The sequence below is a fragment of the Sceloporus occidentalis genome, unplaced genomic scaffold (assembly GCF_023333645.1).
Source record: "Sceloporus occidentalis isolate IW3139 unplaced genomic scaffold, rSceOcc1.0.p SCAF_3, whole genome shotgun sequence".
In the NCBI taxonomy this organism is placed as follows: Eukaryota; Metazoa; Chordata; class Lepidosauria; order Squamata; family Phrynosomatidae; genus Sceloporus; species Sceloporus occidentalis.
The window spans coordinates 220,980,477-221,007,495 of NW_028316983.1; the positions used below are offsets into that span (position 1 = coordinate 220,980,477).

Sequence of the window (27,019 nt, forward strand, 5' to 3'; positions counted from 1 at the left end):
TAATAATTGTATTTATTACATTTATATCCTGCTTTTCTTCTGAACAGTTCATGGTGATGTACATGATTTTCCTCTCTTCTACAATTTCATTCTCATAATATATCTGTGAAGTACAGTGCGCCCGCGTCATACGCAGGCACATTATATGTTGCTTGCAGCGTACGCGAAAGCAGCAGTGAAAGAAGCTGTGCTGCATGCCGGAAGGAACAATGGCATGTGCGCCTGTGTCACGCCGCAATGCTACCCCACCACCGCAAGCATGAGCCCCATTACTTCTAATGGGGCCCAAGCATACGCACAATTTCTTTTACGGGGGGGGGGGGTGTTCCAGAATGGATCCCCCGCGTAAAAGAAGGGACCACTGTAATTAAGCTGAGACAGTTCACCGAAGAAGATCTACTGACCTAATTGGCAGAATGGACATTTGAATCAGAATCTCCACAGTCCTACTCAGACGTTTTGGCTACTATATTACACCAACCCATTTCCCACTTCATTTTGCTTCATTTTAATCCATCTGGAAATAAATATTCCTAATTCATATGTTCAGATCTTTAATTTTAGTTTTAAATAGAGTATAAAATAATTAGTGTTTATTTAGAGAAAAGGCTAAATTGGGAATATTTAGAATCATAGAATCATAGAGTTGGAAGACACCACAAGGGCCATCCAATCCAACCCCCTGCCATACAGGAATTTACAGTCAAAGCATCCCTGACAGATGGCCATTCAGCCTCTGCTTAAAGACCTCCAAGGAAGGAGACTCCACTACACTCTGAGGGAGTGTGTTCCACTGTCAAACAGCCCTTACTGTCAGGAAGTTCTTCCTAATGTTGAGCTGGAGTCTCTTTTCCTGTAGCTTGCATTGTTCTGGGTCCTATTCTCTGGAACAGCAGAAAACAAGCTAGCTCCGTTCTCAATATGACATCCCTTCAAATATTTAAACAGGGCTATCATATCACCTCTTAACCATCTCTTCCCAAGGCTAAACATCCCCAGCTCCCTAAGCCTCTCCTCATAAGGCATGGTCTAGACCCTTCATCATTTTAGTTACCCTCCTTTGGACACACTCCAGTTTCTCAACATCCTTTTTGAATTGTGGTGCCCAGAACTGGACACAGTATTCAAGGTCAGGCCTGACCAAAGCAGAATAGAGTGGCACTATTACTTCCCCTGATCTAGACACTATACTTCTGTTGATGCAGCCTAGAATCACATTGGACATTTTAGCTGCCACAACACGCTGTTGACTCATGTTCAACTTGTGGTGTACTAGGACTCCTAGATCCCTTTCACATGCAGTCTCATTCAGCCAGGTGTCCCCCATCCTATATCTGTGCATTTCATTTTCCCACCCTAAGTGCAGTAATTTACATTTCTCTGTGTTGAAATTCATTTCGTTATCTTTGGCCCATTTTTTCTATCTTTCTAATCTATTAAGGTAATTTTGAATTTTGAGCTTGTCCTCTGGGGTATTAGCTATTCCTCCTAATTTGGTGTCATCTGCAAATTTGATAAGTATGCCCCAAATTCTGTCATACAAATCATTGATAAAGATGTTGAATATCGCTGGACCCAGGACAGCACCCTGTGGCACCCCACTAGTCACTTCTCTCCTGGATGAAGAGGAGCCATTGCTGAGTACCCTTTGGTTTCAGCTGGTCAACCAATTACAAATCCAAATTTGTTAAAATTCACTTCAAAGATCAGTCTAATTGGGATTTTTATTTTGTTTTTTACAGTCTAGTTAATGTTCCAAGAGCTACATGTGGTTCTAGCCACATAAATCCCATTGACTTCAACAAATATAAAACCTCTTCCCCTGCTTTGAAAATATACTCCATAATGCTTGCTTTGTGGCTTTATATGTTTTCCATAGCAATGAACTAAAAAAGGTTAAATAAAAGCCATGTAATTGTTTTGCGTTCCGTACAATCCTGTGACTGTTTAAAAGAAGAAGGGCAAAAGGATGTGTCCATATATCTTGTACTATAACCATCTGGTCTACATCAAGACAATATCTGCAGTAAAAAAGAACAGTAGTGTTTTGGATTTGTTGGCATCCCTTGAAATATAGTTCTCTGGTGGAGATCACTTAGACAGAAAAGTTCCCTGTCACACATTGTATAAAGAGAAGTCACATGTAGAGCCATACCTATTGGGCCATACCTCTGGCCTCCTCTGGGATGCTCAGCATTATCTTACCACTGCTCAGTTTCAAATTGATTCAGCATGTTATTGTATTCATTCTTCTTAAAAGGAACTTTCCACACTCTTCCAGAACCCCAAAAGCAGACATCATGTTAAACCATATAGAAAGGGTCCATGGTCTGTTTGGCTGTTCTGCTTGTAGAATGAGCTGAATAGGAGTGACTAGGCAGCATATTGCTTGATCCCAATAAAACCCTGCCTGTCATATCATCACTTCTGAAACAGCCCATTGAATTTTGTTCAGTTTTAGCAGCCATTAATTACATTGAAAAAAAAGTTGAAATGTTAGTCTTCAATGAGGTTAAGGTTCAGACTATTTTTGTTTTCACTAGTAATGTATTCCTAAAATGATAACATTGAGAACCAGCATGGCGTAGTGGTTTGATGTTGGACTATGACTCTGGAGACCAGGGTTCAGTTCCCAACCTAACCATAAAACCGACTGGGTGACCTTGGGCAAGTCACATGCTCTCAACCTCAGGGGAAGGCAATGATAAACCCCCCCTGAACAAATCTCGCCAAGAAAACCTCATGATAGGTTCACTGTAGGGTTGCCATAAATCGGAAATGATTTGAAGGCAGACAACAACAAACAACAAAACAGGATGTACTGTTCAGGAGAGCCAACATGGTGTACTGGATTACGACTCTAGAGACCAGGATTTGATTCTCCGCTCAGCCACAAACACACACTGGGTGACCTTGGGTAAGTCACACCCTCTCAGCCTCAGATGAAGGCAAAGGCAACCTTTCTCTGAATAAATCTTGCTAAAAAAACAATATGATAGGTTCGGTTTAGGGTTGCCATAGGTTTGAAACTAATTGAAGGTACACAACAGCAACACCAACAACATTTTTCAGGACCCTAATTCAATTTACAGATTTCTAAGAAACAAAAGAGCATGATGCCATCATCCCAGCTCTTTTTGAGACATAAAATGGACATATTCACATAGATCGTACTGTAATATTCTGAATGTGAGAATTCTTACATTCTGTTGCATTGAATGCAGCTAAAATATGTCATAGTCTAACCTCCTCCAGCACTGTTAAAAGATATATTTTTTCAGAAAGCATATGCTACTTCCTTCTGCCCACTCTAGATTTTCTTTCTATTTATATTTTATCTCTTCTGTTATTGAATTAAGAAAGTATTTTCTAAACTTTGGAGATTTAAAAAAGTAGCTTCTGATAGAGATAACTACTGAAAGGGGAAGAAACAACTTTTCTTCCCTAGGTGCATGGATGAAACAGATTATCGGAATCAATTTCGGTCTGGTTTCAGGCTTGATTACGGGACAGATGGTTTTTGTCACCCTGATTGACATTGGAGAGTGTCTCTGTTGGTTCCTTTGAGACTTGGTTTTGTCTTCCATGCTATTCAATGTCTACAAGAATCTGTGGAGAGAGGTTTCTGGAGTTTGGATTATAAACTCGGATTATGGTTATATTCATGGGTTTTCCCTGAAAACCCCACAAAAAACTATGGATTCCGGCCATGAAGCCTTCAACTTCTTATTGATATTATTTGATCAGACTTTGTATTACATCCTTTGACTGCTTTTCGTATATCTCTCCTCGCTGTTAATGTTGACTCATTTCTTTTTAGATTCTCATTCACTCAGGAACACACTGTATAATTATCTGACTCGAAATGTCTCATCCCTGTCTTCTTTAGCTCTCTCACCCCAAGTATTGCAATGTTTACAGGTTCCAGTTCTTATTTTACCACGTCTAACTTCTCCTGATTCATTCTTTTCACGTTCCAAGTTCCTATGATATGTGTTGTATGGCTTTGGACTTTGCTTTCACCTATGATGACAACAGCTGAACATCTTTGTGGCTTGAGTGCAGCTGTATAATTATCCACAGTGCCTTCTGACCTGGTAGTTTAATCTCTTGTTTCATTTTTGACTGTCTCATCATATGGTTTTCTTGGTAAAAGACATTAAAAATGGATTTAATTTTTACCATGCCTTCTTCTACATGATACTAACACTTTGTACCAGTTTTATGACATCAGTTCATTGTCTATAAATACAACTGAAATACCTTCATGTGCTTTTGCAATTATTCAGATACTTTATTTTCTTACTGATGGGTAGAAAATTTGGAATGGATCATTGCTTAGTTACTTGCAGATTGTTTTGTCACCATGTCTTTATGCAAAACAATCCTGCCTCTTTTTTTCTCCATTACAAAAGCAGCTTTGTGATTTAGTTAGTAAAAGCTACTCCACAATTTGCATGTATAATTCTCATAAATACATCCAATTCGTTAGTTTTCTTGTTGATTGCTTGACAAGTGTGATGTTCTGTAATGTTAAGGTGGCTGCGCATAAGAAATAGTGAATCAATGTAACTTGCAACAAAATCCTTCTCATATTATCCAGCTGTAGGTGCTGTTGTCATTTGCTATTTTTTCAAGCTGCAATTTCCTTGTGGGTTTGTGGCTGTAACCCAACATTTTGATCATTTCCCACCAAGTTTAAGATTGATCTTTCATTTACTTTATAGCTACAGCCAGGACTGCCAGAAAGCTGGCAAAATTGTATTGGGTGTCATCAACATCAACTTCAAGCCTGAGTTCAGTGATCAAAGATGAAACAGCTGTTTCATTGTCCAGATCAGCACTAATTTTTTCCAGCTTTCTTTGGCTTTGATAATCTTTCTTTTCCCCATCATTTCACTGTGATTGATCCATCTCCATCATGGCACCAACATCTTCAGTCCATATTTTGCATCAGCTAGTCACACTGTCTCATGTATTTTTTTCAGGTTTCCAGTGTTCCTTCATATTTGGCATAGTAGCACTATTGGCAATAGGAGATTTATAGGAGACACAGCACATTGTCTTCTGTGTCCTCTCCAGCAGGCTTACCAAATGAAGAAAGCTGACTCCAGCTGCTCACTGCTCCCCTCAGCACTACATCGTTTGCATTGGGGCAATGCAAACTGAGACACATCTGTACATGTTATAAGAATGACTGAACTGGGATACGTTGTTTTATACGTAGAAACTGAAATTTCTGATAGGGAAAAGGAATGCCCCAAAGATTTTGTTAATATTTGTTGGCTATAGAAGTTATTTAACTTTTTTTTTCTTCATTGTGAGTTTTTTTCACTACCATCTTCCTCTAAATGAATTGTCTTAGATTTGGAAAAACTAACAAGCACATTATCTTGATTCATACTAACTTATTTTGCAGAAAATAGTGTGTGCAATGTGTTAGGTTTCTCACTAACCAGCTCAGCAACAGATTCAGTACAGTGGTGGTGGTGGTGGTGGTGATGATGATGATAAAGCTAATGAGAAATTCCATAACGCAGGTGCCTGTTGTATGCAACAAAGTTATGTTTAAATAATATTTTGTATTGAATTATTGGGATATTTTTTCTAAATACTAATATATTGGTATTTACTGACAATATGCCCGATAATTATGATTTATCATAAGGTGCATAAAGTTCTACACACAGTTTAAATGCCAAGCTTTGCCCATTTGTGCAGTTCTCATGTTGACTTGATGGTATATTCCTTTTTTTCCCCTATTCATGGAGTTACAAGCTTGGTAGATAAAGGGAATGCTATGGATGTAATGCAGGGGTAGGCAACCTGTGGCCCGGCAAGGCCTTGGGACCGGCCCCAACCCGGTCCTGCTGCCGATTGCTGCAGGAGCCTTTGGCCTCTCGCGTGAGGGCGTGGGGCCTTTGGCCTATCAGGAGGAGGCGGGCAAAGGGGGGCAAGCGGCGGGCAAGTGGGGCAATTGTCTATAGAAGCCTCAGAAACATGCATTTATATTAACATTTTTTAAAAAATCAGCAAATTTTTCGCATGTCCTCCATTTTTTAAAAAAGTGTCCTCCATTTGAAATTTTTGTCCCACATTTGTCCCGGTTTATTTATTTATTTTTAAAATTATTTAATTATTTATTTATTGGCTTCGGCCCCCCAGTTGCCTGAGGGACAGCAACCCGGCCCCCGGCTCAAAAAGGTTGCCTACCCCTGGCCTTTGACAAGTTCTTCCATGATATTCTTTCAAAAAAGCTTTAAAATGTGGGATAAAATACAACTATTAAATGGATTTTTAATTAGTTGACCGTCCAAACCCAAATGGTACTCACCAATGGCTCCTCTTCCTCCTTGAGAGAAGTGACTAATGGGATGCCCAGGGTTTTGTCCTGGGCCAGTTTTATTCAGTATCTTTATCAATGAATTGAAAGAATAGAGAGCATGGTTATCAAATTTGCAGATAACATCAAATTAGAAGGGATAGCTCCAGATGACAGGATCAGAATTCAAAATGACTTCAACGGATTAGAGAGCTGGGCCAAAAGTAGCAAAAAGAATTTTGACAGGGAGAAATGAAAGGTGCTTGACTTAGGTCCTAGTGAAGAAATGGGATAATAATGCAGACTTTATTCTAATGACCACTCAGTGGCTTCAACAGCCATGGTTTGCCATGCTCCTACACCGGTCCTGTTGTCGCTTTCACAGCTTTGTATTGGGATCTGCTCATCCAAATCAGAGGCCAAATTCCATGTCTGCATCTTCATACCCTTCCTTCGTGGCTTGGAGCATATTTCCCAGCAGGGATTACCATCCCCCATCCTTCACTCTGCATCTAGAAAGTCAACTAGGAAGTCATTCTACTATAATTGGAAACATTTCCCCTCTTTCCTCCAGAACTTTAATGGGGACTGGCACTGGGTTTCCATTAAACACGCTTTTCGGTTCCTGTCCTCTTTGACATTGTAGGGCAGGGGTAGGCAACCTGCGGCCCGCGGGCCGGATGTGGCCCGGCAAGGCCTTGGGACCGGCCCCAGCCCGGTCCTGCCGCTGATTCCTGCCAGAGCCTTTGGCCGATCAGGAGGAGGCGGGCAAGGGGGGGCAAGCAGCAGGCAAGGGGAGCAAGCGGCGGGCAAGGGGGGCAATTGTCTATAGAAGCCTCCGAAACATGCATTTATATTAACATTTTTAAAAAAAATCAGCAAATTTTTTAGAGTGTCCTCCATATTTAAAAAAAAAGTGTCCTCCATTTGAAATTCTGTCCTACATTTCTTCCAGTTTATTTATTTATTTAATTTGTTTTTAAAAATATTTAATTATTTATTTTTTGGCTTTGGCCCTCCAGTTGTCTGAGGGACAGCAACCCAGCCCCCGGCTCAAAAAGGTTGCCTACCCCTGTTGTAGGGCCTCTCAGTCTCTTTGATACAGGTTAGTATGGCAGCTCTCTCAGCACTGATATGAGCCCAAGATTTTCCTTCTTGGTGTGTTCACTCTTTAGTTAAACTTTTCTTCAACTGTTTTGTGAACACCTTCTGCTCCAGCCTGGGATTTACACTTGATTCTCCCCCATTTGATGAGACATCCTTTTAAACTGCTAGCATCATGTGACTTGCATCTACTCATATGGAAGACTGTGTTCCTTATGCCATTCCCCTCTCCCAGGTGGGCCAGTGAATTGGCCACGTTGAGGGTAGATGCACCACTCTTGCAGTTCCACAAAGACTAGGTGGCCTTCTTTTTGGATGTCACTTTCACTCCAAAAGTGGCTTCATCGTTTAATTTGTATCAGAAGTTCTCACTTCTGATTTTCTTCCCAAACCCATCAACTGACAATAAATGGGCTTGCCATACACTAGGTGTCAGACATGTCCTTGCCCTCTATGTTGATCAAATAAAACTTTTCAAGAAATCTCCTAGACTCTTTGTCTGCTATAGAACTCCTAAGCAATATTATTAAGCTTGTTTATAGCACATTTCCATATGAGTGGCAGCTACCATCTTCCTAGACTGTCAGGAAGCCAGAGCCTTTTTCTGTCTGTTCCCATCCCACATGTGCTTTCTCCACTTCATCTCCTTTCTTGGCTTATGTGCCTATTCAGACTATCTGCCAAGCAGCTACTTGGGCTCATAAACATGCCTTTGCAAGCATTACAGACTTGATGTTGAGAGCAAAGATTCTGCTTCTTTTGGCTTGTCTATTCTTCTGTCATCATGAGCATAATCTCCCTCTGTCCAGGTGTGTATAGCTTGCCAGTCTCCCACATCTGAGATATACAGAGACCATGAAGAAGAAATGCAAGTAGCTTACACAACCCACCTGCCTTTGCTCTGCTGCCATATTTGACTTCCTTGGTTGCTGGTCATTCTGGTGGACATAGAACTTAGGAGGTTTGAGTAGGAACTGTACAGAACATGTGAAGTTTGGAGGTGGGGATGGACCTTTAGCCAAAGAGGACGTGCTAGAAGTCTCTGAAAATGGACTGCACAGGAACAAAGAATCCCATATGTGTGAGTTCACAAATGTCCACTCTAAGAACCACACTTAAATGTAAGCAACTGGTGTTTTCCACTTCTGATCCAAATCCCAGGCCATGGAGCTGTATTAGAAAAATTATGGTGGTGCCAACCAGCTGTCTGGGAAGGAGACCAGAGTAGGTCTGAATTCTATTTTGTGTATTCGCTTCTCCCTAACCTAAAGTGAATTGATACAATTGCTACTTTTCTAACAGTTTTGTACCCATTGTGCAAATGTAGAGTTGGAATTAGCAATGCAGAATGAGACTTTTCTTCAGAAGTTGTAATTTGCCTTTTCAAAGGTTCTAATTATCTTTACATTTTAATTACAAAAAGATGTTTCAAAACATTATCTGTAATTGTAAGAACAAATGAAAGCTGCTTGTTTGTAAGAAACAGGCTATTAAAGCATTTCATCAATCCAGTTTTTAATGTTGAATTTGCTTTGGCATACTGTGTGCTTAAGTTATGAAGTCAAAACTTTTTCTTGAAAATTTACAATGAAGTAACTGTTTATAATATTATAGGAAGTATGTGATAGTAAGTATGCTTTCTAATATTCTGTTCATAGCTTTTGAATTAGTCACTGTAGCTTTTCCCCTCTGCTTCTAGCAATCTGGCTCTGTTTCTCTGGGGACATCAGTAACAAGGAAAAAAGAAGATGAGGCGTCAGTTGGAAGCACCCCATTGGCTAAGCAGCAATCAAATCAGGCCTCTGAATATGCCAGCAGCCCTGTCAAAACAAAAACGGTAACAGGTATGTTCTATTTTCAATTAAATCAGGCCAGTCTTGAAAATTGTGTACATCCCAGCAGGTTCAGTTGCACAAATACAGTATATTTTCTCTGTTAGCATGGAAAGCTAAATGTACAATTTCTAGTATTTAAATGGTTAGATTTTTGATTCCAAGGTCACAGTTTTGTAACTAATAGCAGCTTGAATATAACATCATTTAATACACCCCCCAATACAATAATAGCTCATATCAAGCATATATATATATATATATATATATATATAAGATAACTATAGTGAATATAGTAGATTTTGTTTTTATTTTTTTTGTAACCCAACACATTAGTATAAGCAAGGGGAAATGCTGTATAGTGGCAGAATATTCTCTGTAGTTTGAGTTCAGATCCTTTTTCAAGCACAAAGCTCACTGAGCATGTTGCTGTCTCTTACCTAATTTTCGGGGCTTTGTGCTTCTTTGCTGCTTGGGGGTATTTCTGGGAAATGGGATGCTAGATTAGATGGACTTTGAATCTGATCTGGTTGGTTCTTATGATTTTCCCTTTGTAAGATTCCTGTAATACTTACTGCTGATATGGATTTTTCCAGTGTGACCTACATTTGCCCTGAGGAGACAGAATTACTGTAATAACTCTTTTGGTGTTGCTTAAGTTATAGCTAGTGACTGCCTCTTCTTCTTTTCCGAAGGAGGACATGGATACACCAACATATTGGGGCAATTGTGGATCCTGTATAATGCTACCATAGTTTAGCACTTAAGATTGTTGATGACAAAAAATGTGTCAGAAACAGTGTCTTTTCAAATAATTTACCTGGGTTTATTTAAAATTTCTGCTGCTATCCATCAAAACTTAAAATTAATGGAATAAAGATAGTGAGCTCCATATTGAGAAACCCTAGAAACAAAAATTGCCTCTTGTGTTCTTACAGAAGTCTTGAAATTCTGTTATGTCCTTGTTTGAAAACCTGTGGCAACTGCAACTGTAAGGGGGTGGGAGTAGAAAAATAAAGCATATTTTATAAATACACTAAGAGATACAGCCGTTGCCCTCAAACTAAATGGCCTTGCCTCTTGAATTCCCAGTATTTTTTTTCAGCTGACATTTTTTTATTCCTCTGTACTTTGGAGACAGCCAAAAGGTTATGTCATCCTTGGGTCAAGACCTACCCATCGCAAAATATTCCCCAGGCATCTGTTTCCCTTACTGAGCATTCAGCAGAGCTCCGGAAATGTAACACTTTTTGAAATGTTGTAGAACATTGTTTTTAGTTCAGCCAAGGTTTTGTCTCATAAACTATTTTTAACATTTGTTCAGTATATAACAACAGTGAAATATGTGCACAAAGTGATATAAGAACAGATTTTCTCTTGCAGTTCTACCCATTATAACCATCAACAGTTTATTTATCTGTCCACTGTGTTCCTTAGTTATCTATGCTGTTTGAGTCACCTAGCAACAGTTGAAAGAAAAATTAAGAAAAGGGTATATGAATCAGAAAAAAGAAAGCATTTCCCTTTGTTGAAAGAGATACTAGATAATCATAATCTTCAGTATCTTCATACATAAACTATTATCATCACAACAGAAGGTGTGAACTCTAAAAAGAACTAGACAAAGCTGTTGGTGGCTTCAGATTGAGTAGAAGATTTCCAGAGCGTAACGGAACCATTGAACTGGATGTAACATGTACTGCCTAATGCAGGGGTAGGCAACCTGCGGCCCGCGGGCCGGATGCGGCCCGGCAAGGCCTTGGAACCGGCCCCAGCCTGGTCCTGCCGCCGATTGCCGCCGGAGCCTTTGGCCTACCAGGAGGAGGCAGGCAAGGGGGGGCAAGCAGCAGGCAAGGGGGCAAGCGGCGGGCAAGGGGGGCAATTGTCTATAGAAGCCTCCGAAACATGCATTTATATTAACATTTTTTAAAAATCAGCAAAATTTTTTGTGAGTCCTCCCTTTTTTTTTTAATTTAAAAAAGTGTCCTCTATTTGAAAATTTTGTCCTACATTTGTCCTGGTTTATTTATTTAATTAATTTTTTAATATATATATATATATATATATATATATATATAATTATTTATTTTTTGGCTTCGGCCCCCGTTGTCTGAGGGATAGCAACCCAGCCCCCGGCTGAAAAAGGTTGCCTACCCCTGGCCTAATGCAATCAAGCAAATGATCCACAATATGCATAAGGAATTGGAAATTTGTACAAGGAAATTGAGGAAGCAACTGATAATAACAGTTCCATTTGTTACTGTATAACAAGGGTTAAGGTAAAGGTCTAATTGGCTGGAGGGAAGTATTGGGGCAGTTTTGAAGGGTAATTTAATTGTGGGCCTGTAAGAGGGTGGTTTCTAAATTTTTCAGCTATGCAACACTTAGTGGAGTTTTCAGAGTGGTCAGAAAATGCACTACAGTGGTCCCTCCGGATTCATGGGGGGGTATGTTCCTGGCCCCCCCACAAATCTGAAATTTCACAAATATTCAAGTCCCATTGTCCCCAATGGTATTATTAGGGAAAATGGGACATGACTCTTTGTGAAATTCCCCCCCTCCCTCCCTCCTTTCCTTCCTTCCTTCCGTCTTCCCTCCCTCCCTTACCGGCATCTTCCACCCAGCGCTGGGAACTTTAATTGGAGCCCGGGCCACTGGGGCTTGTAATTGGCCTCAGCAGCCATTAGGACTCTCCTTCCCAGCAGCGCTCAATGTCATTTGGCTGTGGTGGAGGGGGTGGGGCATGCACACACTGGGCCCCAAGCGCTGCTGGGAAAGAGAGTCTTGATGGCTGCTGGGGCAGCCTAGGCTCTGATTAAAATCCCCAGCACTGAGCAGAAGATGCCAATAAGGGAGGGGGGAGGGAGTCGCAGCCTTGGCCTCGTGAATGACTGAAGCTGCGAGTGCCAAGGCTGTGAATCCGGAGGAACCACTGTACATGCAGTGAGGACCTGTCTACCTTTCCTGCTTTTCTCTTTGAGTCATGCATTTTGAATTGTAAGACCTAAACCCTATTGTATGTTTCAACTAGAAAAAATCCATTGAATCTACTGTAAAGAATTGTCAAATCAATAAGTAGTAAGTTGCTTGGGACCCTTCTGGCTGAAGGGTAGTACATAAATAGAATCAGTCAGTCAATCAATCAAATTTATAAGTCAAAAACCAATATGAATAAAACTAATAAGCAAACATTAACATTGATAATAAAGTAACTAAAAATTCTTGGAGATTCAGCCCTGGACCATTGACACTTCTTATTTAATTCCTTCTTGTTTAAAACACAGCAAGCAAACATTAGAAAGTAAAACTTCTATTTATTGAAATATTAAGCTTAAGCAAATGGAGAAACTAATTTGGCAGATGATAAATCACTGAAAATCACTTCAAAAGGTTACTCATATATTCTGTCCAGTTACTCAGAGCTATTGTGTGTGTTTGCCTGCTGTGCAGTGGTTTCTTGAACAAGGATACCATGTTAACTAGACATGAAAGAGGACAATATTTTTATTTAAATCTGATCTTTCCCTTAAGAATTGCAGTGGAGGAAGACTTTCTCCTGTATACTTTTTACATGCTAGCAATAATCCATTGAAACAAGCTTAGCCACACCTTAAACACTTTGTTTTCATCCTGCAGTAGTGACTTCAATACATTTTTATTCCTTTTATTGAAGAGTATTATTGTAATGTTTTCTTTTTTCTTCATCCGTATCTTTCTCCTTGCAAATTGGTCAAACATACCGTGTTTTATTAAAAATGAAATTATTTCTATCATGCTAATCTTGCACAAAATAATACAGCAATTATGAGCTCTAACACAGGCCACTCAGCAGCTTGATGTGAGGAATTTACAAGATATTTTGCTCTGACTTGGATGTGGTAGTTGATACAAGTCCAATGGATGTCATATTGGCACCTGCTTGTCCTGTGTTACTGGATATGTTTCAGTTTGTACAGCTTTCCAGCTCCAGGGATTCCTGGTTGAAATTCATTTATCTAGACCATTTCAATTTTGCTCCAGGCCATAGCTATAGGATGGAGATAGATGACCTAAGCAGGTCACTGGACAGAGGGAGTGTGTTCCTGTAGGTTCTACTGGACCTCTGGTTTTCTGTACAATCAGCTATGGTATCCTTCTGGGCCGCTTCTCTGAGATGAGACTTGGGGACAGTATTACAGTGGTTCTGGTCCTTCCTGGAGGGATGCTGGGAGATTCCTGTTTGATGCCCTGAGTATTGGTAGCTCATCAGTGCTTGGTTCTCCCTCCCTCCCCCATGCTGTTAGGTTTGGACTACTGTGATGCATTCTATGTGGGGCTGCCACTGGAAACTATTGGGAAGCTTTAGCAGGTCCAAAATCCTGGAGCCAGAATGCTGAATGAGGCCAGTCACAGAAAACATATAACTAAGGAATTCTGGGAATTGTAGTTTTGTGAGTCATTTAGCCTTCTCTGTCAAAGAGCTCTGGTGCCACATAAACTACATAAACTGGAATTCCCAGGATACACTAGCACTGAGCCAGCACAGTTAAAGCAGTCTCAAATGGGATTATTTCTACAGTGTGTTCTGGACCATAGTGAAAGCAAGGGACAGATTAGATGTAAACTCACTTGTTTCAGGATTTAATCATGACTAATTTAACTTTGATAGTGGCTGTTCTATGCAAAGTGATGCATACGGGATTCAGGAAACTAGTTTATCTTCCTTGTATTTTTTAAGAATCACGGCCTTTATCAGTTCCAATGAAAGCCATGTTGAGCTCACTTGAAAGCTGCAACAGAAGTCCTGAAGAAAGAATGAAAGAATGTATTGGAGTAGTCTGGAATGCAGTTAAGCGCCTTACACTTCAGGTAAGATATTATAGGTGGGGGTGTGGAAATGAATTTATTAAAGCAATTAATAATCTCTGAAATCTTAGTTTATTTTCAGATCTAAGGACAGACATCCCACTAGGCAGAGTAAAGCAACTACCTTAGGGAATACATTTTGGTTACATAAAAGGGAATCAAATTGTTAGTGATTTAATTTGTTATATTTTCTTGCTGGGTATGGGGAGAACTATTTATCAGATTTTCTGCCTTGTGTGCCAAAAACATGTCTTTGTGTAGATATGCACTTTGGGTTATATGGATGGGAAGTGCCGTATGTTCCTCTACCTTAGCCCAACTGTATTGAAAACCCTATAAAATAAGTTGCCAAATTTTGTTTCTATAAAGAGCAATGAAGCCAGATTCAACTACAAAACTGCTTTGGTTTCAATGAGAAGAGAGGTTAAATGTAATTTTATGTGGTCATGTGTGGTCTCATGTAACAGTCATAAGAGCACAGTTGTGAACTTTTTACAATGCCTTGCTCTTGTGCATATCTTACAAGCCATTTTAAATTTATTTGATGAGATATATGACTACTGGATAGTGCATTTGTTGCATACTTGCATCTGTCTGTCTTTCTGTCTGTCTGCCTATCTAGTATACCTTACACATTGATTTAAGAAAAATATTAATAGTAAAAGTTTATGTACTGCAGTGTTTTGCTCCACCGCATTTCTCCTCCACTTTTATTTGAAGATATAAATCATATTATGGCAGGCATGACCAAGCAACAGCGAATGTTAGGAGGGTTACCGAGTTGAGGTGTGGACCATCTGCAAACTGAGAGAGGTGCTGGTGTTCAGAGATGACATAGTCAGAATGCACTGTAGGTCTCCAGCCCAGGCCATGGAACAGAAATGGCTGGGGAGAGAAGGGAGGGTGGAGCATCATTGGGAAACTTAAAGAAAACTTAAGGAAGAGGCAGACACAAGGCAGTGGGAGAAAGGACCAAGAATATGGAGGGGGGGGGGAGAGAGAGAGATTGGAGAAAGTGGAAAAAGTAGCAGAAGTGTTAGGAGGTAATTGAAGAAAAGGGGTAACTGTATGTGAACACAGGAGTGAGAGAGAGAATGGAGGGGGTGAAGCTTCACCTGAAGGAATAGATGAGACACAAAGTTGGAGGTTTAACAGTGGAAGAAGGACATAAATTGAAGAACCCATTAGAAAATAGCTTCAGCCTTGGGCTTCAGCATGAAGTGTCATAGGACTTCCTAGTGGAGATTGTTTCTTCCTTCCTGGGTCCAAACTGTTCCAGAAGCAAAGTTGTGTACATGACAGACACTCCCTGTGAACCATGAGTGGGATGAACTGCTTTCTTATAGCATAAGAGGAGTTTGGAGCAGTTTCCCCCCCCACCCCCGATCTGAAAACACAGTCAAGCTATTCAGTGCCAGTTACAGTGTGCTTGCTTCGGTTCTTTCCAGGAAAGGACTGTTATTATCTGTAATAAGTTAGTCATGGTCAAGGAAGTTGATATCATAGAATCATAGAATCGTAGAGTTGGAAGAGACCACAAGGGCCATCCAGTCCAACCCCCTGCCATGCAGGAAATCACAATCAAAGCATCCCCGACAGATGGCCATCCAGCCTCTGTTTGAAGACCTCTAAGGAAGGAGACTCCACTACACTCCAAGGGAGTTTGTTCCACTGTCGAACAGCCCTCACTGTCAGGAAGTTCCTCCTAATGTTGAGGTGGAATCTCTTTTCCTGGAGCTTGCATCCATTATTCCGTGTTCTAATCTCTGGAGCAGCAGAAAACAAGCTTGCTCCCTCCTCAACATGATATCCCTTCAGATGTTTAAACAGGGCTATCATATCACCTCTTAACCTTCTCTTCTCCAGGCTAAACATTCCCAACTCCCTAAGTCGTTCCTCATAGGGCATGGTTTCCAGACCTTTCACCATTTTAGTCGCCCTCCTTTGGACACTCTCCAGTTTTTCAATGTCCTTTTTTAATTTTAATTGTGGTGCCCAGAACTGGACACAGTATTCCAGGTGGGGCCTGACCAGAGCAGAATAGAGTGGCACTATTACTTCCCTTGATCTAGACACTATACTTCTATTGATGCAGCCTAAAATTGCATTGGCCTTATTAGCTGCCTCATCACACTGTTGACTCATATGTAAGTAAGATATGTCTTACTTACCCAAAGTACTGGGTGAAAGTCTGTGAATATAAGAAGAATCTCCAATAAAGATCTTTGTGAGTACTTAATATGGCAGTCTATGGCAGTGTTCCCCATGGAGAAAGGAATCATGTGCCCCATATTTATAATTTACTATTAATACAAATTGTCTTGGTTTCTGGATACTATTTGCTTATTTGATTCTCCTGGTCACAAGCACACCTTGTTTCCTCAGGAGTTCATTATAAATACTTAGATTCTTTTGGAAGTAGGCTCAAGTCTACGAAAGCTCATGCTACCAACTTCTATCTTTCAGTTAGTTTCAAAGATGCTGTAAAATCCTTTTGCATACTGATCTTCAAGACTTACATGGCTATGTCTTTGTACTTTATGTGCGCTTCTTAAAAGACTAGTTCTGCTTGCCCCTTTCTCCATGTGGAACATTGATTGACACAAACTGTCACATTTTGGCTAAATACAACGTTTCCTTATGCACCCAGTTCCTTCATTCCTCCCTTTCTAGTATAAGCAGTTACACCAGAAAGCCTCAAATTACAAATATTTTTTTGTTCAGACAGGGAAATTGTGTCAAACAGCTTCAGAAAAAGTCTGAATATTAAACTGCATTTTGTTTAATATCTTGGCTTCTTCTGATTCTCAAGATAAATGAAATAGAAAATTAATGCTAATTACAATTAGCATTTTACAGGAAAGTTTACATGAAAAGTAAAAGGGCTGCAAACACAGGCAATATTGGTGGGTTTTTTTTTCCTGGGTTTTTCAGGCTATGTGGCCATGTTCTAGAATATTTTCTTCCTGACATTTCGCCAGTGTCGGTGAAGATGCCAGCCACAGATGCTGGCAAAACGTTAGGAAGAAAATCTTCTAGAACATGTTCACATAGCCCGAAAAATCCACAAAAAACCATGGATGCCAGCCATGAAAGCCTTTGACTTCACACAGGCAATATCCTTATTTTTATACTGGCTTATTAAAGTCAAAATATAATTGTTCAAATTCAGTTCTTTGTAATTTTTTTCCTGTGAGAGATGGTACTCATGGAGACCTCCTAAAGCCATGTCAGTGAGTGCTTTTAATTGATAATTTCAATTTATCCCTAATGATTTCTTCTTAATTCAGCTTAGTAAAGATGTAAGGGAGGTTCTTTATTAATCATGATTACTAACCAGCTACAGAAATGCATGCTTCCTTCTTACATCCCTTTCCCTTGTCCACAAATTCCCTCTTGCTCCTTAGCTGCACAGATGTTAAGCATGGTTAAGGATAACCAAGTCTATATTAAACATGGATCTGAAATCTATGGTTTCAGATGGTGATTTAAGGAAATGCAGTGCAAAGTATTGTTATAGCAAAACTAGTGGTTGCAGAGTATGCTTTGTTGTTGTTGTTGTTGTGTGCCTTCAAGTAGTTTCTTACTTACGTCGACTCTAAGACGCTCCTAACATGGAGGGGGTTGGAATTGGCAAAATTTGTTCAAAGAGAGTTTGCCATTGCCTTCCCCTGATGTTGAGATCGTGTCCAAGGTCACCCAGTGGGTTTCATGGCCAAACAAGAAATTGAACCCTGGTCTACAGAGTCATAGTCCAGTACTCAAACTGCTGTGCCCCACTGGCTCTTGTAGAGTATGCTACTGTGTTTTATTGTCAAGGCTTTCTCCAACTTTGCTAGTCACACTTGCAGCATTGTTAGAGAACCAGAGTTGTATCCATGCCAGCTCTTATTGTAGTGTTCATGTTCCACTCCCCCCCCCTCATTTTAACAATGTAATCATATTCTCAAGAGTTTTATCATTTACTAAACATAGAACTGCAAATCTGAAAATACTTAAAACTTTGCCTTTCCATGGCAGTGGGTGGGATGTGCTTGTATGAAATTCTGGTACTGTGGCCTTGTCTACAAAATCTGCCTTGGAAGCTCTATTTATATATGGTGATTTAGGACATAGATGTTATCTATGACAAATGTAGACTGAAGAAGTCCTTAGTTGTCAACAGATAAATCAGAACTTCATTGTAACATGAACTCTTGGAAAGATTGTTATTTCATGTGAGATTAGAGCAAGTAATGTATTGAGAACAAAAAACACCTGGGAAGTTTACTTTGGATGCAAGGCTAGTGTTTACATAGCTTTATTCAGTTTTTGCTCATACTAGTATCCTGCATGACAGCTCAGTGTACCTGGCTTGCTGTAAGCTCTTATGATGTCAGTGAAAAAAATTCTATACTTGACTGTTTTGCAAAGGTCTTTTTTCTGTAGATGTTGAAGGCTCCAGTGTAAGTCTTATAGAATGTTTCTTGGCAGCTACAGTGTGCAGGAGGGAAGTTTTCACTTTTCATGTGTTCTTGATACTAATAGTTGCTAAAGTCATGGAGAAACATAAACACAATTATTTTTAATTGGTTGTTAATGCTCAGTTTCTGTGAGAATAACACAGTTTTCACATTGCAACCAAATGAGTTAATCATGAGTAATAGTATGCTGAGTGCCAAACAAATACACATTGTTACTGATATATTTCAGATAAATATACTGTTTTCAAATGTTCCTTAAAATAGTGTAAACTATTTTTAAATTATTTTTATTGATTTTCATATCTTTATAAAACAGTCAAATATTACAGTGCAATTAAGGAAGAGATAAAAGGAAAAGGAAAGATACAAGAACAGATAAAACAATAACCACAGGATGTGATGTTACTCAACAATCATTGGTCTGCAGGGTTTCATGAATGCAACCCATCGAATGCATTAAGTTGTAAAGTGTCCTTCCAGAAGTTGTTCTGAGAATCAGAGGTTGGAGATGGTGTGAAGGATCATATACAGTGTGCCCTCAGCTTATGCGGGGGATCCGTTCCACCCCCCCCCCCCGTAAACCGAATTCTGCACATGTTCAAGCCCCATTTGCATGAATAGGGCCCATGCATGCAGTGGCGCGGCAGTGAATGGGACACACCGCCCCGCATGTTCCCCCACGGCTTTCCACATATGGTTAAAGCTGCGAATAGCGCGCCCGCATATGACACAAGTGCACTGTACATAGTCAATGAAAATCATCCAGTCCTCATAAAATGTGTCATGCTTTGAATGACCATTCCAAAGTCTCATTGTGTTGGAAAGTTTTTCCATTAACCACCAACCTTCAATAGTCAAATTCCCATGCTTCCAGCATTTGGCCATGTCTAATCTCACGGCTGTGATAAAAAAGGTGATCAGCTTTCTATGTTTAAGTGTGGCATTTCTGTTGACAAATACTGAAAGTGGAATCAGTGCAGGACAAAAATATAAAGTTTGGCATGTGATACAGGAGATCTGGTGTAAACTATTTTTAAGGAACATTTAAAAATAGTTATTTACAACCAGCAGAGACTATATTCAGATACATTTATAGTATATACTTGACTATAAATTGACATCACATACAAGTCAGGGGCAGGTTTTTGGGCCAGAATTATGGATTTTGATATGACCTGTGGACATGTAAAGGGTAACACATAGGGGCATGTAACACAGAATGTAAAGCATGAAGCAAAGGAAGAGAATGCCAAGAAACATCAGGCATTACTGTTTGCGCTCACACTAAAGTCTGTATGGATGAGGAGGTAACTATGTTAGATCAACGCTGTGTGATGTGGGGGTGGGTCGACCAAGTGCAGACAGGGCTAAGAAAACACACACAAGTTAAATAGGATGAAAAGACAAAGCAAAGTAAAGAATGACTATGTTATCGGTCATTATAGCCTTTAATTTTAATGTGATTACTTTGTCTGAAAAGCTGACAATTATACACAAATGACTTATTCAGTTCCTTCAAAGTTCAGTTCCTCTTGGCACCTCTTTGAGGGAAGCGCCAAAGAACTGCCTCTGCTGCCATTTTCCTGCACAAGCACTCAAAATGGCTAGAAGTGGCACTGTGGTCAAGAAAGTGGAGTGGGTTGGTGCTTTTTTTAGGTTCTACCAGGATGGACAATGTTCTTTACTTTCTCCACTCTACTCAGAGAAAGGGGATGGTTCCCTTTTTTAAAATATGAGAGTTAGAGTACAATACTTACACTGATGCATGGATAAGTCATCACAGGTTTGTCAAGTGATTTTTTTACTAAAAATTCCTAGACTTATAAATGAGTATATACAGTATCTCGAAATAATTTGAGTTGAAATTATATGCAACGCTTCTGTTGCATAAAACACATCTGCCCCATAGAGTGCCTAGTATTCTCATTAGCTATCCTACCCTTAAGAAATTAAGTTTTCTCTCTTGTTTCCTGCCTATGTCAGGATTCAAATTGCTACTCAGTTTCTGCTCATAGCTGTTCTAGTACAGTTGACCCTCTGTAACTACAGATTCTTTATCCATGGATTCAGCCATACACGGTTTGGAAAGATTTTAAAAAATACATAAATTCCAAAAAGCAAATCTTGATTTTGCCATTTTATATAAGTGGCACCACTTTACTACACCTTTGTATTTAATGGGACTTGAGCATCCAAACATTTTGGTATTGATGAGAAATCCTGGATTCAAACCCCAGCAGATACCAAGAGTCTACTGTAAAAGAAATTCTGTAAACAGAGCTGACAGGCATCTTGGATCAGGTATTTCCAGTTCCTCTATGGGTGTCCATAGAAAGTAAAGGCACATTCTCAAAATTTGTCTATGTGAATAGCTTTTTGGTTCCTCCTTTGGCCATGTTTTTTCTTTCTGCCATGTATTCCTTCCTACTTACCTGGTTCTTTCCCTATCTGATTGGATTTCCAAGCTTTTGATCATCTTGGCTGAACTCCTGATTAGTATGATGTTGACGGGGAAAAGAAGCGATGAAGAGATAGATAGCCATCCTGGGTTTGTTTCTTTAAGAACTTCTGACTGTACCTAAATGAGAGAGAGAGAGAGAGATGATTGCTGTTAAGAGGCTGGTAAATGCTGAGAAGTTATCATGTAAGTTGTTGGAGAAGAGGATGTGTATGTGCCAATGCATGTTATATCTACCATATTTTCTAGGAAATATGGCATATATTTATAATAAATTTTAATGTACTTTATTATTTTTAGTAGTTTTTTTCCCTTTTTCCTATCTTTTAATATTGTTTCTTCACATTAAAATAAATTAAATATATGTTACTTTTATTGTTGTATTTTTATTATTACACTTCTAAGTCTATTGTTACACTTTTTAGTGTATGTTGTAATTATCACTTTTTACACTATGTTATTAACAATTAAACTGTTGTAACAATTTCCAGAGAGCCAGTATGGTGTAGTGATTTGAGTCTTGGACTAAGAATCTAGAATTCAAATCCCCACTCAACCATGGAAACCCACTGGATAACTTTGGGCAAGTCACACTCTCTTAGCCTCAGAAGAAGCCAGTGGAAAACCCCAGTGAACAAATCACACCAAGAAAATGTGGTGATAGATTTACGTTAAGAGTCTCTGTAAGTCAAAAAAGACTTGAAGGCACACAACAGCTACAACAATTTCCAAGGGTTGCCATGTTACTCTTTTGCAAGGAGAAAAACCTTAAATGGATTAGCTTTCATAGAGTATAACTCTCATAGACTGTAACCCACTTCATCTAGTGGGTAGAGTATTATTTCAAAGTCAGGTGTATATATGCAGTACATATGGTATAGACTAGGACAGGGGTAGGCAATCTTTTTGAGCCGGGGGCCGGGTTGCTGTCCCTCAGACAACTGGGGGGCCGAAGCCAAAAAATAAATAATTAAATATTTTTTTTAGAAAAATTAAATAGATAAATAAACCAGGACAAATGTAGGACAAACTTTTCAAATGGAAGATACTTTTTTAAAAAAATGGAGGACACGCGAAAAAATTTGCTGATTTTTTTTAAAAATGTTAATATTAATGCATGTTTCTGAGGCTTCTATAGACAATTGCCCCCCAAAGGCCCCGGCGGCAATCGGCGGCAGGACCAGGCTGGGGCCGGTCCCAAGGCCTCGCCGGGCCACATCCGGCCCGCGGGCCGCAGGTTGCCTACCCCTGGACTAGGAGGTTTAGACAGTGGGTGAAAGAGAAATTAAGAGCAGAAAGCACTACCAAGTATATTTTTCTCAGCTATGAGCTGACATAATGTGGTGCTTAAATGTGAAATATTAGCTGGAAAGAGCTAATCAAATTTTAAATGGCAGTTGAGTTACTGAGCAGGATTATTATTATTATTAATAATAATAATAATTTGTTTTATTTATATACCGCTATTCCAAAGATCATAGCGGTGAACAGCAAGTAAGCTAATTAGCAAGTAAGCTAATTTGCCCCCAACAGTCTGGGTACTCATTTTAGCAACCTCGGAAGGATGCAAGCCTGAGTCGAACTTGGGCCCTTTTGCTGGTCTTGAACTCGCAACCTTGTGGTTTTGAGTGAATGGCTGCAGTACAGGCAGTACACCATTAAACCCAGTATCTCTCAGTTTTGAACTTGTATATAAAAAATTGAGGTTGTAGTACTGGTTTAAATACTTCCTTTTATGGTTTGGTTGAATGACTGCTGAAATACTGTAAACAAAGTGCTTTTTAAAAATGTCAAATATTATAATATTCACACTGTATCATTCTTAATAATTGCAAGAAACCAAAACTTCTCCATAGTTTTTTGTGGGTTTTTCGGGCTATGTGGCCATGTTCTACAAGAGTTTCTTCCTGACATTTTGCCAGCATCTATGGCTGGCATCCTCAGAGAATTTAGTCCAAGTTATATAGCAACAGTATTTTAGCTTCTTCCTAAAGTCAAGTATGCTGTTATTAGTGTGAAAATTGGCACACTTGTGGGGGTTATACATGTTATCGAGCAGAGAAAATAAATACATGTTTTTCTTACATTTTGTGATTGCAAAGGCATGTTGGCCTCATTGGTCTGTTATCGGGGAGTGCTGCATCACAAGCTTGGTACTTAACATAATCAAAATACGAGGTGATTCTATTTCAAGAATTTGTAATAATTCCTTGTCTTTAACACACAAGTATGTTCAGTGTTGGCAAAAGAACACGTTGCTACCAAAACTGAAATACAATCTTAGAAACAGAAAAGAGGTTGCCATGGAAAAATGAAGTAACACTCAGTGCAGCTGTGATGCATTAATGAATAGGATATTTTTTTAAAAGATCATTTGTGCTTGGTGTGGCTTAGAGGGTCCCAACCAGATGGTTTCCATGAACAGGATCTGACCCTCAGCTTGAGGACTTCTTACTGGCAGATTACTTCATTTTCTTTCCCTTGGATTGTCAGATCTTTACATTAATGTAAGATTTACTGCTCCAGATTTATATTCAGTTATATAAATCAGTCACATTTCACATTACATTCACAATTTTAGACATGCAGTTTAATAGTTATTTTTTAAAGTGTAAAAAGATTTATTAGATAGTTTTAATATAAGCTATTGATGTAACGTTAAGAGTACAGGATTTTAAAATTATTTTGATTATATATGTTTTAAAACACTATTCCTATCATTGAAGTGATTTTTGACACATTGTCATTATTTAATCCAAAGATTCATTTTTTTTTTAAAGTACTCTTCTTCATTTTAATGTAATTTCCATTAATATGTCAAAGGGCAGATCCTCAATGCATGGAGATGTGTGTACTTGTGCAGTTACATTCTTGCATGTGGACCTGCAAATAAGAATAGTTTGTGCCTAGATATGGATTTTGGATATCTAAGGCTTTCGGAGATATTTTTCAAGATTCTACATTTAATAGACTACATAGATAATCCTTTTCAGAAAGAAAATATGGATTTACTCTGAAGAAGCATTTTTTTTAAAAAAAGTATGCATATCCTTTTTGTAGTAATTCTGTAATACCATATGAAGAACTTTGTATACATAGAAATTAAAAACCCTAATTGGAACATATTCATATGCCAGTATCTTGCTCATCAATGCCTCAGACAAAGGGTTGAAAAGCTGTTGTAGCTAAATCATCTGTAGGGATGGCTACCTTTGGATGATTACATATATTTTTTGCCACACCCTGCTCTGAGATCTTGTCAAATGGAGTTAAGTAGCTTTTTCAGTATGGGCCTGAGAACATTAAACAACAACCCTAAGTATGTTGCCATCAAAAGGGGAAATAAACAGGCAAGAGAACAGTATGTAAATTGTAATCATAACAGTTAGTGCGTGGTCCATATGCTCTGGCATTCTAATTCTGTCAACAACAAAAATAATAGTGTATGTAGTTAGCGAGAACTAGCATGGTGTATTGGCTTGAGTTTGAGTAGGACTCTAGAGATGAAGATTTGTACCATCACTCAAGCATGAAAACCCACTGCGTTACCTTTTCAGCCTCAGGAGAAGGCATTGACTGCCCCCGCAACAGATTTTGCTAAGAAAACCCTGTGATAGGGTTGCCATATGTCAGAGACAAGATGAAGGTATGCAACACAAACAAATGGAGTTAGCTCTCCTTGACAGCAGGTGAAACAGAATGCATAGAGGGATAGGGTGAAATGATTTTTGAAAAGGCGGGTAGCTAGAAGCTTTCCAGTGTTTGTCTCCCTTGGTAGAGTACAGCAGAGTTCTTCCTGGTTGCAACACCTCAGGAATGAAAATGTCTTCTGTTTCACTTAAATCAGTCCCACTGAATGGCCAGTAAGGAAATCCTGCTGATCTTTCATCACTTCTCAATTTTCATTAAGCTTCAGTGTGGCCAAGATAGAGAAAATCTCAATATGTCTTCACAATTTCAGCATATTATATCTTCAGTATATTATATTTAGGAAGTGGAGAAAAACACTGCATATATATTCAAGATGTGTTAGTGATTTGTTTTGTGCATTTCATAAACTTTGGAATGCCCTATCAGAGGAGACCCGTCACATAACATCACTTGAGACCTTTAAAAAAGCCATCAAGATGGATCTCTTCTGGTGGGCATTCCCAGACTAATACATGGGCCCTCTCCACTTTCCCACAATTGTGCCTCCTTGACTCTCCCTTAAATCGCCTCATTGTAATGGGGATTAAATTTTATTGTAATTTTAAAGCAATTTTAATAACTGGTTTTTATGCTGTTGTATTAAAAAAAATTAAAGCCGTACATAGATGTATGATCCATGAATGCAGAATCCATGGATATGGGGAGCCAACTGTATTTCTTATTCATTTTTTCCAATCAATTTTTTTAAAAATAAAATTATCAGAGCTTTTTTAGGGGAAAATATCCTTTAAAAATAGTTAATTTGGTGGCAGTCCAAGGGGTGGTGGAGATGGTAGAGGACACAGGGGCCAACCCCCTGCTGAGAACTCTCTTGCCATAGATACCCTTTTGGTATTCAGTAGGAAAACTCCTATCTCAATTGTGGAATGTTAGCTTCTGAACATTTACCCAATTCATTATTATAGAGGTAAAGAATATCCAAGGCTGGGCTTCACTTACTGCTTAGGCAGTCAGGAAAGTCAGCATGGCCTATTTTTTCTTTAAAAGCAACAACAACATTGTATGTATCTGTCAAAGGCTTTGCTTAGCCCAATTAAGAGAAATTGGGGATGGGGCTTGTAAAGCTTTCTTTTCTGGGCATATTTATGAGTCCTCAATTTAATATTGAGGCCCAGTTTCAGAGAAATTCATCAGCATCTTTGACACTGATAGAACAAAAGCTGTGCTGATTATAACTGTATAATCATGGTAGACATGATTATATATCAAAACTGTGCCACTAATGTCTAATGAACCAAAAATATACGTATGCCATTGCAAACATCTTTTTAACAGCCTTTGATTATACAAATCTGTGAAAATACACAATCTTTTTTGTTCAATTTAAAGAATACTTTGTACACTTGAATCAATAAATAGTTACAAAGATAAAATTACTTTTGTCTTTCAACTTTAGATAGCTTTAATATTGGAAATGATTACATGCATGGAACTTTGTATTTATTGTTGTAAATTGAAGTTATATGTATGTGCAGTAAATCTTTGTCAGTTTGTTTAAATAAAACAAGAATAGAGAGAAATATCTACATAGTATAGCAAATTACTTTAGAATTTTTCAGTGCTGCATATTTTTTGTTCCCTTCTGAGGCAAGAATAAGGGACACCCCACACTGTGTGACAATCTAATCTTTATACATTCCATTTTGCTTTATGAACATGAAACAAACCAAATGGGGCCTTTTTTTATAGAATACATAATAGCTTAAAATGTACCAATCTCATGTAGAAGCACTGTATATTGCTTCTACAGTTTAGAAGACAGGATAAAGTGTATATTTTTTAAAAAAATATCTTCATTCAGATCATTCATTTCTTTTGAAACTCTTTCTGAACAGGGAAGAATTTTTAAAAGCAATCCCATTTAGAAGTCAAGAAATTATCTTCATATGAAGGATTTAAAAGGAAACTTTTGCCTTTGTTGTGTGTAAGTGTGTTTGTGCATAAATTCAGGGATACATGTATTCCAAAATTATTCAGATCTGTTTAACTCAAATACTGCCAACAAAAATTATGGAGATTGGTTGAATACTTTTGGTTGAATCCACATTCAGGTGTGTTGCAATTGGACTATTGGACTTGTGTTCAATTCTCTGTCCCCTTCTTCCCATAGGCTCTGCTCTGACATGCCTCTCAGACTACAGAGAAGGTAGTGAACACTTATGAGAGGGTGGGACTGTGTTCTAGTGAGGACTGTGAAGCTTCTGCCCCTTTATCCCAATACTTTCCCATCAGATGTGAGTTTCTGCCTAAATCTCTTCTGCCACTAGATGTGAAGATTTTCACA

The 27,019-nt window shown here is 38.9% G+C and overlaps 1 protein-coding gene across 3 annotated transcripts in view; it reads left to right on the forward strand.

Annotated features, from left to right (window-relative positions):
- Window positions 1–27,019, forward strand: part of VPS13B (vacuolar protein sorting 13 homolog B) — a 472,964-nt gene that overhangs the window by 205,304 nt on the left and 240,641 nt on the right. For all 3 annotated transcript variants that reach the window (XM_089517705.1, XM_089517703.1, XM_089517704.1), the window contains exons 21-22: window positions 9,126–9,270; window positions 13,976–14,106. In XM_089517705.1, the coding sequence (XP_089373831.1) occupies window positions 9,126–9,270; window positions 13,976–14,106 (276 nt within the window). The remainder of the gene's footprint in view (window positions 1–9,125; window positions 9,271–13,975; window positions 14,107–27,019) is intronic.